General features: G+C 57.5%; 2 protein-coding genes across 2 annotated transcripts in view; both read left to right on the forward strand.

Annotated features, from left to right (window-relative positions):
- The first annotated feature begins 9,827 nt into the window (after positions 1 to 9,827).
- Positions 9,828 to 14,890, forward strand: part of LOC135405335 (zinc finger protein 239-like) — a 90,268-nt gene continuing 85,205 nt past the window's right edge. The window contains exon 1 of the mRNA XM_064640011.1: positions 9,828 to 10,340. The gene's annotated coding sequence lies outside the window, so the exon portion shown is untranslated. The remainder of the gene's footprint in view (positions 10,341 to 14,890) is intronic.
- On the forward strand, positions 11,546 to 13,579 carry LOC135405332 (zinc finger protein 239-like). Its single transcript, XM_064640009.1, has 2 exons — positions 11,546 to 11,618; positions 11,805 to 13,579. The coding sequence occupies exons 1-2, from the start codon at positions 11,567 to 11,569 to the stop codon at positions 12,893 to 12,895; spliced, it is 1,143 nt and encodes a 380-aa protein (XP_064496079.1). The 5' UTR covers positions 11,546 to 11,566; the 3' UTR covers positions 12,896 to 13,579.

Below are 14,890 nucleotides of genomic sequence, written 5' to 3' on the forward strand. Positions count from 1 at the left end.
CAGTTCCATGGAGCAGCAATCCCCTGGCCCCTGCCAGTGCAGGCACCTCACCAGAGTTGTTACTGGAGATTATCTGGCCCCCTGCCAGCCCAAGGCTTTTCTCCAAAACCACCAATCCAAGTGTGCCAAACACCCTGTTTGGTCAGTGCTGGCTGGGGCAGCGGGCACTCGGTGAGGGGATGAGAAAACTGCACCGGGGCTGGGCTGAAAGAGGCTTCAGCACCACTTCTGATGGCCCAGGGGCAGCATCTGGCTTCTCCCAAACAGAGAGATGGCACTTGTTCCTCTGCAGGGAGTCAAGGGCACGAGGTGACTCCTGCTGCATGGATGGAATGGCAGAGGATCCCTTGGGTCCCCAGGATGGATCAGCACTTGGGGATACAAACTGCCCTGGGGCTGAGGATGCAGCTGCCAGCACAGATTTCCCTGCAAAGTCTGCAGGGAGTCGAGCTCTGGAGAGGAGATTGTGCCCCATGGATGGGATTGCAGAGGGTCTCTCAGGTCCCCAGCAGGAATCAGCAACCAGGAATAGACACAAAAGGCCCCCCCGAAGATTTCTGGGGGAGTGTCCTGTAGGGAGGGGACAGTGTCACCCCACCAGGGTGGGGCTGGGAAGTGGGAGGCTGCTCCAGGGCTCTGCAAGAGGCCTCGTGCTCTGCTCAGCCCCAGCACTGGCTGGTCCCAACATCCCCAGCTGCCCCAGCCCTAGGCAGCTATGGTGGTTTGAAAAACCCTTTCTCTGAGGTAGTAATGGTTTGCCCCACTGATAATACTCTTACCGGACCAATCAATAGTCCACGTGCGCCCTACGGAAATTACATGCCCACAGAAACGGAAGAGAAGGTGGTGAAGATAGTTTAGAAGGGAGGTAGCCATGATCTGAGCCAGGAGAAAGCAGGGGGCCAGTGAGCCCCTCTGGGGGCCAGTGAGCCCCTCTGGGGGCCAGTGAGCCCCTCTGGGGGCCAAGGGCCCCCAGCCCCCAGCTGAGGCTACGAGAGACCCGGTGTAGTGTCAAAGCTGGACCGGGTCCCGTAATCAAGAGCTGGAAGAGTTTCCTTACTGTCAGCAGCAGCAGAAGACACTGAAAAGCAGCAGTGGAGCAGTCCTGAACAGAGACAGCGATGGCTGAAAGCCAAAAGGTAGCCAGTAGCAGCGAGATAACATGAAGTCAGCTGAAAGACGCAGAGATGTTCCTGCAGGAGGGAGAGCTGGCAGCAAAACAGAGGAAAACTCAACAGAGCTGGTTTGGGTAAGACTGTATTACTTTCCCAAAACCCAGAGACTTCCTGAAGAGGGTTGGACTTCCAAACCCTTAGGGAGTCCTGAAATGCAGCAGCAGCTAGAGAGAGAGAGGGAGAAAGGAGTTGAAAACCTGGAGTCGTCCTGAGAGTTGAGCCAGGACGGAATGCGGAGGAGGTGGCCGTGCCCTCTGCTGCTGCTGCTGCTTCTATCATGCTGGCGAGCTGAGACAGAGCAGAGGAGCTCTGGTAAGACTGAACTGAAAGCTGCCTTAAATGCTCTAACCCAAGAGAAGTGAAGGTCTCCAAGGAAAATCCCCCGAAGGCTCGGGCTCGGGTTGGAACTTCCACAAAAGTAAGAACAAAAATCCGGACTGCCACACTTAAATCTGCTGCCTCAGGAAAACGAAGGACACTAACCAGTGCCACAAAAAATGGAAATGAAGGAACTGTGGCCTGAGGAGTGACAGAAAGACTTTTCTCTTTTCTTCTTGAATTTTATTGAAGGAAAAGAGGAATTTAATTCAATGTAAATATATATATGTGTGTGTAAATAAACCTTTGTACATATTTTCCCCTTCCCCAATAACGAATGGTTGTGTTTTGTCTGAAAACTCTCCACATGAAGTGAAAAAATATCAAGTCCATACCATCACTAAACCCTCTCACAGGGGCAAACTGTGGGAGGGGGACTGGAACTTAGAAATTAGGAATGGTAATCAGAGAATCACAGAATCAGCCACGTTGGAAAAGACCTCTGAGATCATCAAGTCCAACCCTGGATCCAACCCCGCCGTGCTTCCCAGACCATGGCACTGAGGCCACATCCACTCTCACCTTCAACACCTCCAGGGACGGGGACTCCACCCCCTCCCTGCCCAGCCCATTCCAAGGCCTCATTACTCTCTCAGCAAAAAATTGCTTCCCAATGTCCAACCTAAACCTCCCCTGGCACAGCTCCAGACCCAGCCCTCTTGTCCTACTGCTGCTTCCTGGCAGAACAGCCCCACCCCCACCTGGCTCCAACCTCCTGGCAGGGACTTGCAGACAGTCAGGAGGTCTCCCCTGAGCCTCCTCTTCTCCAGCCTCAACACCCCCAGCTCCCTCAGCCTCTCCTCACACCACTTGTGCTCCACTCCCTTCCCCAGCCTCGCTGCTCTTCTCTGCAAATGCTCCAGCCCCTCCAGGGCCTTCCTGAGCTGAGGGCCCAGAGCTGGACACAGCACTCCAGGGGTGGCCTCACCAGCGCTCAGTCCAGCCCAACAATCACTTCCCTGCTCCGGCTGTCACACTCTTCCTCAGCAAGGCCACCATCCACTGGCCCTCTTGGCCCCCTGGCCACACTCTGCCTCCTGTTCAGCTTCCTGTCCATCCTCACTCCCAGCTCCCTTTCTGCCTGCCTGCTCTCCAGACACTCTGGCCCCAGCCCGGGGGGCTGACGGGGCTTCTTGTGGCCAAAGGGCAGGACTCGGCCCTTGGCCTGCTGGAACCTCATCCCCTTGCAATCAGCCCATGGATCCAGCTTGGCCAGGTCCCTCTGCAGAGCCCTCCTGCCTTCCAGCACATCAACACACCCCCAGCTTGGTGTCACCTGCACATTTGCTGATGAAATGCCTGGTTCTGCAGGAGCTGCAGATGCTCAAGGGGCAGCAGGACCAAGTCAGGGGCCTGGGGGGGCCTGGGGGGCTTTGGGGTGCGGGAGGGTCCTGGGGGAGCTGGGGAGGGGCTTTGGGGATTGGGGGGAAAAACCAGCACAGACCAGGACAGTCCAGTACAGACCAGTACCTCCTCACTGCTCCTCAGATCTCTCCTGGAGCTGGGCCACGTTGCTGTGGGACACTTGAGCCCCCCCCCCCAGTGCCCTCCCAGTACAGCCCACTGTTCTTGTCCCAGGCTCCCTCTTTTGGGGGGGGTTTGAAAGGGATTTGAGGGGGGGGGAGATTTGGGGGGTTTTGGGTGCATTTTGGAAAGTTAAAAGGGGTTTTGGGGAGTCAAAAGGATCTGTGGGTGAAGGGGATTAAAGGGAAAACAGGAGTTAGGGGACATTTGGAGGGGTTATTGAGGCCTGAGGGGGGAGGGGAGGGGCTGCACCATGAACAGGTGAGTCCTGAGACCCTCCTGGTGTTCCCAAGACTCTCTGGGTGTCCCAAATTTCCCCTTTGACACCCTGAGACCCCCCCTGGTGTTTCCAGTGTCCCCAGGGCCTCCCCATGGCCCCAATCCCCCCCTGACACCCCCAATTCCACTGTCCCCAAAGCCCTCCCCACTGTCCCCAAACCCCATCCCTGATGTCCCCAACCCTCCATCTCACCCCAGGAGCCCCCCCTGGACCCTCTGACCACAAAAACGACCCCCTCCCCCCGCTCACAGAAAGGCCAAGGGCATCTGGGGACACACTGGGGACAGTTGGGGGGCTTTGGGGGCCACTGGGTCATTACTGGGAGATACTGGGACACACTGGGGGGAACCAGGGGGCACTGGGAGGGACTGGGGGGGAACTGGGGCACACTGGGGGACACTGGCAGAGAACTGGGGAGTTACTGGGGGATTAACAAGACACACGGGGAGACACTGGGAGGTTACTGGGCCATACTGGGGGTTACTGGGTGCTCACTGGAGGATCACTGGCCCATACTGGGGGGAAGCGGGAGGTCACTGGGACACACTGGCTGGTCGCTGAGGGGGTCACTGGGAAGTCACTGGGCTATACTGGGGTCTAGGGATCCCTTTACCCAGATATGGTACATCTCCCCCCCCGGATTTTGGGGGGCATCCCTAGGACCCCTGGGGGCTGGGGGACCCCATGAACCCCACTGCTGAGCTTTAGGGGACTCCACAAAATCCCCTCAAAACCCCTGAAATCCCCCCCTCGACCCATCGAAACCTCCTCAAGGTCCCCTCAAATTCCTTTCAGAGACCTCATCCCTCCCCAGCACCCCCTAAACCCTCCCAGTGACCCGCAAAACCCACCTGGGACCCCCCCGGCCCATTCAGGGATCCCCCAATCTCCCTCAAGGACCCTCAAAACCGTCTGGGACCCTGAAAACCCCCCAGAGACCCCAAAACTGCCTAAAAGGTCCCTGCAAAGCCCCTCAGGACCCTCAAACCTCTTCAGAGATCCCCAAAGCCCACCTGGGATCCCCAAATCTTCTCAGAAACTAAAAGTCCCTCGGAGACCCCCAAACCCTTTCAGGGACCTTCAACCTTCCCCCTGAGTCCCCTCAGGACACCGAACCCCCTCAGGGACCCCTAAAAACGTCCCCGAGAACCCTCGAACCCGCGCGCTAAACCGTTCCGAGCCCTCAAGCCTTTCCACCCACAGCCGCGCTCCCCGCAGCCCCCGAGGGGATCCCCAGAGCGCCGCTCTTGCCACAGTCCCCGCCAGATCTTACAGCGAAGTGAAGGCCCCGGCGCCATCAACGATTCCCGGAAGCCAAGACGGCGCTCTGCGCGCGCACCGCGTTCAGAAAACACCACCGCAGCCAATCAGCGCACAGCCCCTGCTCGCACGTTCGCCGCCGCGCCTGCGCTTTGCGCGGTGCCCTGTGGGAGTTGTAGTCCTTGCGGACGATCATAGCGGACCTTTGCACGTGAGCGGACAAAAGAGAAGACGAGGAATAAATAAAGAAGAAAGAAAAAAGAAAGAAAAAGAAAAAAAAAAGAAGAAAATAAAGACAGAAAAGCTGAAACCCAAAAAGTCCTATCCTCGCCTGCCGCAAGGACTACAACTCCCACAATGCACCGCGCAGGGCGGGAGCGGACAGGCCGTGGCCGCGCGCTGATTGGCTGCAGGGCGGGTCAGTCCGGGCGCTGCGCGCGCAGAGCCAGCGCCATTTTGGCTTCCGGGACTCCGTGATGGCGGCGGGGTCTGTTTGTCGTTGTGAGTCTGGCGGGGGGGGCGGCGAGAGCGGGGTCTGGGGATCCCCTCGGGGGCTGCGGGGAGCGCGGCTGTGGGTTGGAGAGCTCGGGAGGGTTTAGTGGAGAAGTTCGGGGGTCCCGGGGACGTTTTTAGGGGTCCCTGAGGGGATTCGCTGTCCTGAGGGGACTCAGGGGGTAAATGGAAGGTCCCTGAGGGGGTTTGGGGGTCTCTGAGGGGGTTTTGTTTTCTGACGAGATTTGAGGGGTCCCAGGGGGGCTTTTGGGGGTCTGTGAGGAGGTTTGGGGGTCCGGGGGGGCTTTGCGGAGACCTTTTAGGCAGTTTTGGAGTCTCTGGGGGGTTTTCGGGGTCCCAGACGGTTTTGAGGGTCCGTGAGGGGGACTGGGGGAATCCCTGAATGGGCTTGTGGGGTCCCAGGTGGGTTTTGCGGGTCACTGAGAGGGTTTAGGGGGTGCTGGGGAGGGATGAGGTCTCTGGGGGGATTTAAGGGGACCTTGAGGAGGTTTTGATGGATCGAGGGGGGGATTTCAGGGGTTTTGAGGGGATTTTGTGGAGTTCCCTAAAGCCCAGCAGTGGGGTTCATGGGGTCCCCAAGCCCCAAGGGGTCCTAGGGATGCCCCCCAAAATCCGGGGGGGAGATGTACCACATCTGAGTAAGGGGATCCCAGTGACCCCGGTATATCCCAATGACCTCTGAGTGACCCTCAGTACGGCCCAGTAACCCCCCAGTGACCACCCAGTGTGTCCCAGTGACCTCCCACTGTTTTGAAGTATGGGCCAGTGATCCTCCAGTGAGCACCCAGTAACCCCCAGTATGGTCCAGTAACCTCCCACTGTCCCCCCGTGTGTCCTGGTAATCCCCCAGTAATTCCCCAGTTCTCTGCCAGTGACCCCAGTGTGCCCCAGTTCACCTCTAATCCCTCCCAGTGTCCCTCAGTAACCCCCCAGTTCCTCCCAGTGCCCCCTGGTTTCCCCCAGTGTGTCCCAGTATCCTCCAGCAATGACCCAGTGCCCCCCAAAGCCCCCCAACTGTCCCCAACGTGTCCCCAGATGCCCTTGGCCTTTCTGTGAGCGGGGGGAGGGGGTCGTTTTTGTGGTCAGAGGGTCCAGGGGGGGCTCCTGGGGTGAGATGGAGGGTTGGGGACATCAGGGATGGGGTTTGGGGACAGTGGAAAGGGATTTGTGGACAGTGGAATTGGACAGGGAGGAATAATGGCCATGGGGAGGCCCTGGGGACACTGGAGACACCAGGGTTGTCTTGGGGTGTCAGGGGGGGAATTAGGGACACCAAGAGAGTCTTGGGGACACCAAGGGGTCTCAGGATTCACCTGCTTGTGTTGCAGTCCCTCCTCTCCCCCCCCAAGCCTGATTAACTCCCCAAATGTTCCCTAACCCCCATTATCCCTTTAATCCCCTCCCCCCACAGATCCCTTTGACCCCCCAAGACCTCTTTTAACTCCCCTAAATGAACCCAAAGCCCCCCCAAAACCCCCAAATCCCCATCCAAACTCCTCAGATCCCCCCAAATCTCCCCCAGCCCTCCCTCAAATCCCTTCCAACCCCCCCAAAGAGGGATCACCCACACCCTGGGACAGGAACACAGTGGGCTGTACTGGGGGCACTGGGCTGTACTGGGAGGGCACTGGGGGGGCTCAGGTGTCCCACAACAACGTGGTCCAGCTCAGGAGAGATCTGAGGAGCAGTGAGGAGGTACTGATCTGTCCTGGTCTGTCCTGGTCTGTGCTGGTCTGTACTGGTCTGTCCTGGTTTGTACCCTCAATCCCCAAAGCCCCTCCCCAGCTCCCCCAGGACCCTCCCGCACCCCAAAGTCCTCCAGGCTCCCCCAGGCCCCTGACTTGGTCCTGCTGCCCCTTGAGCATCTGCAGCTCCTGCAGAACCAGGCATTTCATCAGCAAATGTGCAGCTGACACCAAGCTGGGGGTGTGTTGATGTGCTGGAAGGCAGGAGGGCTCTGGAGCACAAGTGGTGTGAGGAGAGGCTGAGGGAGCTGGGGGTGTTGAGGCTGGAGAAGAGGAGGCTCAGGGGAGACCTCCTGACTCTCTGCAAGTCCCTGCTAGGAGGTTGGAGCCAGGTGGGGGTGGGGCTGTTCTGCCAGGCAGCAGCAGTAGGACAAGAGGGCTGGGTCTTGAGCTGTGCCAGGGGAGGTTTAGCTGGATATTAGGAAGCAATTTTTTGCTGAGAGAGTAATGAGGCCTTGGAATGGGCTGGGCAGGGAGGGGGTGGAGTCCCCGTCCCTGGAGGTGTTGAAGGTGAGAGTGGATGTGGCCTCAGTGCCATGGTCTGGGAAGCACAGCGGGGTTGGATCCAGGGTTGGACTTGATGATCTGGGAGGTCTTTTCCAACGTGGCTGATTCTGTGATTCTCTGATTGCCATTCCTGTGGCAGCACATGCTTGAGGCTCCATCCCCAGGGTGATAGAGATGTCTGTCCATATCTATCTGCAAGGTTAGTGTGTAAATGTGTGGTGTTAGAAAAGCAGGCTGAGTTCTGGGCTGGTTGTAGAAGGAGAAAGAAGCCCCCAGCCCAGTGCAAGCAGGCAGCCCTCAGCTTGCACCTGATGTCCCCTCCCTGCAGGTTCCTGTCCTTGAGCCCAGGCCCTGAGGTGAGGCTGAGAAGTGGCGCGGAGGTGAGCCCAGAGCTGTCCCTGAGGTGAGGCTGAGAATAAGTGCAAGGCAGAGGTGCTGCTGAGGAAGGAGAGCCCCGTGGTGGGGAAGGCACAAAGCTGTGTGTGCCCATCCCCGAGCAGGTGCTGTGTCCATCCCCTGTGTGCCAGGTGAGCTGGGGCTTTGCTGCAGAGCTGCGGGCGCTGATTTGAGCGGCTGCAAGTGCTGAGATGGTGGGCACCCAGGAACACCACCTGTGCCTGGCCACGGAGCCTGCAAGGAGGAGCAGAGACAGCCCTGGCAGTGTGGGGGTCCAGGTTGTCCCTGTGCCTTCCCCTGCAGGCCCTGGCTGTCCCTGCTGGGCCCCTGTCCATCCCCATCAGGTCTCTGCCCGTCCCCCCGGGCTGAGCTCCCCCCAGGATGTGCCGTGGAGCTGAAGCTGCTGCCATCCCCCCCTGCAGCCACTGCCCCAGGCAAGGGAGCAGCAAAGGCAGGGCCAGGAGCAGAGGCAGCAGCAGGGGAGCCCTGGGGGGGCCGGGAAGCTCTTGTGTGGGTCAGGAAAGAGGCGCTGGGCACGAGGCCGGGGCTGTGCTGAGCAGGCCCAGCCCTCACATCCCCCCAGCCAACGCCGGCTGCCCGGGGGGCTTGGGAGGGACCCCCAGCCCGTGTGCCCCTCACTGAGCTGGCAGAGAGAGAGCCAAGGGACAGGGATGTGGGCAGGGCCACGGGTGAGGGACAGGCAGGGCCATTGCAGGGACACATTGTGAGGGCACAGCCTGTGGCAGCAGAGCTGCCTAGGGCCGGGGGCAGCCGGGGGTGTTGGTATCAGCCAGTGCTGGGGCTGAGCAGAGCACGAGGCCTCTTGCAGAGCCCTGGAGCAGCCTCCCACTTGCCAGCCCTGCCTTTGTGGGGTGACACTGTCCCCTCCCCACAGGACACTCCCCCAGAAATCTTTGGGGGGGCCTTTTGTGTCTATTCCTGGTTGCTGATTCCTGCTGGGGACCTGAGAGACCCTCTGCAATCCCATCCATGGGGCACAATCTCCTCTCCAGAGCTCGACTCCCTTCAGACTTTACAGGGAAATCTGTGCTGGCAGCTGCATCCTGAGCCCCAGGGCACTTTGTATCTCCAAGTGCTGGTCCATCCTGGGGACCCAAGGGATCCTCTGCCATTCCATCCATGCAACAGGAGTCACCCTCCTGCCCTTGACTCCCTGCAGAGGAACAAGTACCCTCTCTCTGTTTGGGAGAAGCCAGATGCTGCCCCTGGGCCATCAGAAGTGGTGCTGAAGCCTCTTTCAGCCCAGCCCCGGGTGCAGTTTTCTCATCCCCTCAGCGAGTGCCCACTGCCCCAGCCAGCACTGACCAACCAGGGCGTTTGGCACACTTGGATTGGTGGTTTGGAGAAACAGCCCTGGACTGGCAGGGGGCCAGATAAGCTCGAGCAACAGCCCTGGTGAGTTTGAAGTGATACTGCATTTAAACAGCTTTTGATTAATATACAGCAACTCAATCAAGTGCTCATGAAATGATCTCATTCCCCTCATTCTCCTAATTAAAAACTTTTCTTTGGGCTGAATCTTCATATTCTGGAGTACTTTTTGGCTGAATCCTAACTTTTTGCAGTTTGGGAGGGTTCATCTTGCTATTTCTGAAGGATTTTTTGCCTGAGTATCGATGGTTTGGGTTTTCTGGGCTGAATCTTGGTGTTTTGGAGGTTTTTATGGACACAGGATTCCTGATGTGTTCTAGAGATGGACTTGGGCAGGAGGAACCCCCAAGCCAACGTGCTCAGCTCTTGTTTTCCCCCCCATCAGGATTTGTCCTTCCCAAAGCTTGGGCAGATGAAGGAGGCTGTGAGGAAGAGGAAGATGCCTTGGGCCCCCCAGGCAGGTGAGGAGGCAGTCAGTGTCCCTTTGGGCGGGTGTTGTGCTGGCTCTGTCAGCCGAGCATGGCCCCGGCTGCAGGACAACCCCGCTGGCGCCGCCGTCCTGCCGGGGCCGGAGTTGGGGGGATGTCCTTGGCCTTCCCTGTGGGCCGGAGGCAAATCCCCTCCCTGTCCTTGTTGCTTCCTGCCCCAGGCCCGGAGCTGAGGACGGAGAGCCCGGAGGACAAATCCCCCCGGCAGAGCCTGGTGGGAGAGGCCGTTTTGAAGGGCTCCCCGGCGCAGGAAGGCAGCGGGGAGGAAAAGGGCTGGAGATCCCCCCGCAGGAGTGGCTCCAAAGCCAGCCCAGGGTGCTCTGAGGAGGAAAGAGCCAGCCTGTGCCGGGAAGGCGGCCGGAGCTTGAGCGGGAGCTCTGACCTGGTGGTCCCTGAGCAACCTCCCAGCAGGGAGAAGGCCTTCAGGTGCTTGGAATGTGGGAAGAGCTTCAGGATAAGCACCAACCTCCTCAAGCACCAGCTCATCCACACCGGGGAACGTCCGTACACATGTAGGGAATGTGGAAAGAGCTTCAGGGACAGCTCCAACCTGATCCGACATCAGCGCATCCACACTGGGGAACGGCCCTACACGTGTGGGGAGTGTGGGAAGAGCTTCAGACAGAGTTCCCACCTCATCCAACACCAGCAAATCCACACTGGGAAACATCCCGAGAAAAGGGTGAGAGAGTGGGGCTAAGGGGAGGGGGGATTCCGGGAGCGGGGTTGCCATGGGGGTTCCTTTGTGTCCCCATGCCTCGATCCCTGGAGAGCGAGGGAGGCTGGAGAGCGGGGGGAGCTGTGAGAGCCCTGAGAGCCTGGAGAGGGGGGAGCTCGGGCCCCCTGTGCCGAGCCAGCGTTCAGGGCCGTGCTGTTGGTGCCAAATTGCCTCTGGTCAGGCTGAACCCAGAGCCCGCCCACGTGTCAGGGGGCCCGATCTGCTCCCTGCTCTCGTTGCCCTGGGGCAGCCTCTGGTGTCCCCCTGCCTGTGGGGCTTTTTGGGTGCCTTGGGCACAGCCGGGCCTTGTGCAGGGCTGTGCCCCTGGGGGCTCTTGGGGGAGGGCAGGAGGTGTTTTTTGGGGGTGCCGGGCTGGGTTGGTGGCAGAGCCCCGGCAGTGGGCGGGGGATGCGGGTCCCCCCCACGGTGGGGGTTGGTGTTTCTGGGTCAGGCCCCGCCGGCTCCATTGTCAGCCTGGTGCCGGCGGGGGGGACACAGCGGGTTTGGGGCCCCCCAGGAGTGCCGGGGGTGGGTGTGGAGCCCGGGAGCTGCCGAGTGTGGAGGGCGGAGCGGGGCGATGCCGGAACTGGGGGACCCCCGGCAGCCTGGAGGGGGGAGCACGGAGAGGGAGGAGCCCCGGGACCCCCGGGAGCCTGAAACGGGGGGTGCAGAGAAGGGGAAGCCTGGACAGTGGGGATCACTGGGATCCCTTGAACAACAAAGTGGAGAACTTGGAGAAGGGGAATGTCTGAGAATGCGGCACCCTGAAGGCGAGAGTCAGAGGAGAAGAGACCCTTGGGACCCCCAGCACTCCCAGCATCCCTAAGTGGGACCCCCAGCATCTCAGACAGGGCAGACCCTCCAAACTGCAGGGGGGACAGACTAGAGAGGGGGAACTTCTGGGAGAGTTTTTTTGGGCTGAATGTTCGTAGTTTGGAGTATTTTCTGGCTGAACCCTAGCTTTTTGCCGTTTGTGGTGAAGGTTCATCTCGCTCTTTCTGGGGGATTGTTGCCTGAATCTTGCTGGTTTGGGTTTTCTGGGCTGAATCTTGGTGTTTTGGAGGTTTTTATGGACACAGGATGCCCGGTGAGTTCTAGAGATGGACTTGGGCAGGAGGAAACCCCAAGCCAACGCGCTCAACCCTTGTTTTCCCCCCCATCAGGATTCATCTTTCCCAAAGCTTGGACGGATGGAGGAGGAGGCTGCGAGGAAGAGGAAGATGCCTTGGGCCCCCCAGGCAGGTGAGGAGGAAGTCAGTGTCCCTTTGGGCTGGTCTTGCTGGCTCTGGCAGCTGAGCATGGCCCCGGCTGCAGGACAACCCCGCTGGCGCCGCCGTCCTGCCGGGGCCGGAGTTGGGGGGATGTCCTTGGCCTTCCCTGTGGGCCAGAGGCAAATCCCCTCCCTGTCCTTGTTGCTTCCTGCCCCAGGCCCCGAGCTGAGGACGGAGAGCCCGGAGGACAAATCCCCCCGGCAGAGCCTGGTGGGAGAGGCTGTTTTGAAGGGCTCCCCGGCGCAGGAAGGCAGCGGGGAGGAAAAGGGCCGGAGATCCCCCCACAGGAGGGGCTCCAAAGCCAGCCCAGGGTGCTCTGAGGAGGAAAGAGCCAGCCTGTGCCGGGAAGGCGGCCAGAGCTTGAGCCAGAGCTCCAACCTGGTGCTCCCTGAGCAGCCTCCCGGCAGGGAGAAGGCCTTCAGGTGCTTGGAATGTGGAAAGAGCTTCAGGCAGAGCTTCAACCTGATCCGACACCAGCACATCCACAGTGGGGAACTGCCCTACACATGTGGGGAATGCGGGAAGAGCTTCAGGGACAGCTTTGACCTGATCCAACACCAGCACGTCCACACTGGGGAACTGCCCTACACATGTAGGGAATGTGGGAAGAGCTTCAGGTACAACTCTACCCTGATCCGACACCAGCACATCCACAGCGGGCAACGGCCCTACCCATGTGGGGAATGTGGGAAGTGTTTCAGGAACAGCTCCACCCTCCGCACCCACCAGCACATCCACACTGGGGAAGGGCCCTACACATGTGGGGAATGTGGGCAGAGCTTCAGGTACAACTCTACCCTGATCCAACACCAGCACATCCACACTGGAGAACGGCCCTACCCGTGTGGGGAATGTGGGAAGAGCTTCAGGACAAGCACCAACCTCCTCACCCACCAGCGCATCCACAGCGGGGAACGGCCCTACACTTGTGTGGAATGTGGGAAGAGCTTCACGGACAAGTCTACCCTGATCCGACACCAGAGCATCCACACTGGGGAACGGCCCTACAAGTGCTTGGAATGTGGGAAGAGGTTTAGGACCAGCTCACATATCCTCCTGCACCAGCGGACGCACACGGATGAGAGGCCCTTCCGCTGCACCGACTGCGGGAAGGGCTTCAGGCAGAACTCCCACCTCGTCACCCACCGGCGCATCCACAGCGGGGAGAGGCCCTACAAGTGTGGGGAGTGTGGGAAGAGTTTCCCCAGGAACTCTGCCTTGACCTCACACCAACAGACCCACTGGTAAGGGAAGCTGTATGTGTGCCCTGACTGCAGGAAGAGCTTCAGCTGCTGCTTCCACCCCGAATGAACCCCGCTGATGGTGAGGCAACCCCTGAAGTCCAGTGACTGTCAGTCCATCCCTTTCGACCAGAAAGGGCCAGTCCCTTTTCCCATGAAACAGGAGCCAGGCCTAAAAGAGTTAACTGAGATATCTTGGCCTGCTAAGAAACCCCAATACCTGTGTTGCTGGAAGAACATTTTAGGAGCACTGGTTAATATGTTCTGTTCTCCTCACTGGACCAAAGGCCTTCATATGGAAAGAATAGGAGTAGCACACACACAGTAATAATTTAGGTAAACTAGATGTTTGAATAAGATCTAGAAGGCCCAGAGCTAGGATTTTGCAAGCTTGAAGAATTCAGGTCACCTAATCGAAGAGGTCAAATTGAGGAAGACGTCCATGGTGACCACTAGAGGGATGAAGGCTTGAGGAGAAGACCCCCACAGTAGAAGACTGCGCATGTCTGGAAAGACTCTGCCCAGAGACCAGCCTGCTTATTAATATGTATAATAAATGATGTAACCGTGTATCTAAAGTGTATAAAATAGCTTGCTTTTGCACTTTTAAGTTGAGCAAGTTTGTCCAGTGCGAGCTGGCTTGCTCCCAACATTGAATGAACAAATACCTTGCTGCTTAAAGACAAAATAAGTCTCTGAGCAGTCTTTCAGACCAAGTTTTTTGGATTCATTTGGCAGCTTGTGGCAGGACACCTTCTCCACCTGGCTGCGGAATCCCTCGGAGGATGGGACCCCCTTGGGTGCCCTCGGGTGAGTCTTTTTACCTGAAGGGCAAAAAGAATCCCTTCTTCAGTGGATTCTTGCGGGGGCTGGACAAGAACACTGCCTATTGATAAAAGGTATTTGTATCTGGTTTCTGGTTTTGTCTATTCTGATTCTGGTTATTCTGGTTCTGGATTCCCATAAGCCGAAGGCGGGACGCCGGCACTCGCAGGGATATGGGAGAGGACGCTGTTCCAGGGGAACATCCCCTCTGGTCTGGTCTGGTCTGGTTTGGGCTATTGAAACGCCAGGAAAGTCGAAATGGGCAGTTCCCATTCAAATAGAATTACGACCAGGAGCAAACCCAGTAATTAGGAAGCAATATGCACTGAGGCTAGAAAACAGAAAAGGAATTGAGCCAATAATAGATAGCTTCTTGAAATTAGGCCTTTTTGTAGAGTGTGAATCAGATTTCAACACCACTACTGAGGTAATCAAATCAAATCCTTTGCCCGCAGGAACCTCAGTCCAGAAAGCAGAAGTGATAGCTCTCATTTGAGCTTTAGGATTGGCAAAAGGAAAACAAATTAACGCTTGGACTGACTCCAAATATGCCTTTGGCATAGTTCACGTTCATGGAGCAATTTGGAAAGAAAGAGGACTTTTAACTCTTCAAGGAAAAGTTGTGAAATATGCTGAAGAAACTCTACGATTCTGTACAACTCCCTTCTCAGGTGGCAATTATGCACTGCCAAGGACACCTGAAAGGTAACACTGTCCTGGAAATAAGAAACCAAAAAGCTGATGCAGGAGCTGAATTAGCTGCTGCAAGAAGTAAAGAACTACCAGTAGCAGCTTTAGTGCTAGAAGAAGTAGACACAGATCAACAGGTAGAATATCAAGAAACAGATTATAAGTGGATACATGAAAATGAAGGTAAGCTGTTAGATGATGGGTGAGGTTAACTAAAAACAGGTCAGTTAATAGTGTTAGAAAAATTAGTGTGGTAATTTGTAAAAGTAAAACATGATAAAACTATCGGGGCTTAGACTCACTCTATTAGCATTTAAGGACTAGAGTAGCAGGACCAAATTTATTTACCACAATAGAGCAAGTCACATCCCAATGTGAACTTTGTCTGAAATACTGGAACAAAAATACACCAAAGGGCAATAAGTAAAGGGCATTTCCCAGGTGAAATTTGGCAAATTAATTTCTCTGAGCTCCCAAGAAAAGGGGG

This window comes from Pseudopipra pipra, chromosome W, assembly GCF_036250125.1.
Source record: "Pseudopipra pipra isolate bDixPip1 chromosome W, bDixPip1.hap1, whole genome shotgun sequence".
In the NCBI taxonomy this organism is placed as follows: domain Eukaryota; kingdom Metazoa; phylum Chordata; class Aves; order Passeriformes; family Pipridae; genus Pseudopipra; species Pseudopipra pipra.

Coding starts and splice junctions, on each gene's coding strand:
- LOC135405332 (XM_064640009.1), top strand. CDS start 11,567: ATGGAGGAGGAGGCTGCGAGGAAGAGGAAGATGCCTTGGGCCCCCCAG. Junction 11,619..11,804: donor GCCTTGGGCCCCCCAGGCAG/GTGAGGAGGAAG, acceptor TTCCTGCCCCAG/GCCCCGAGCTGAGGACGGAG.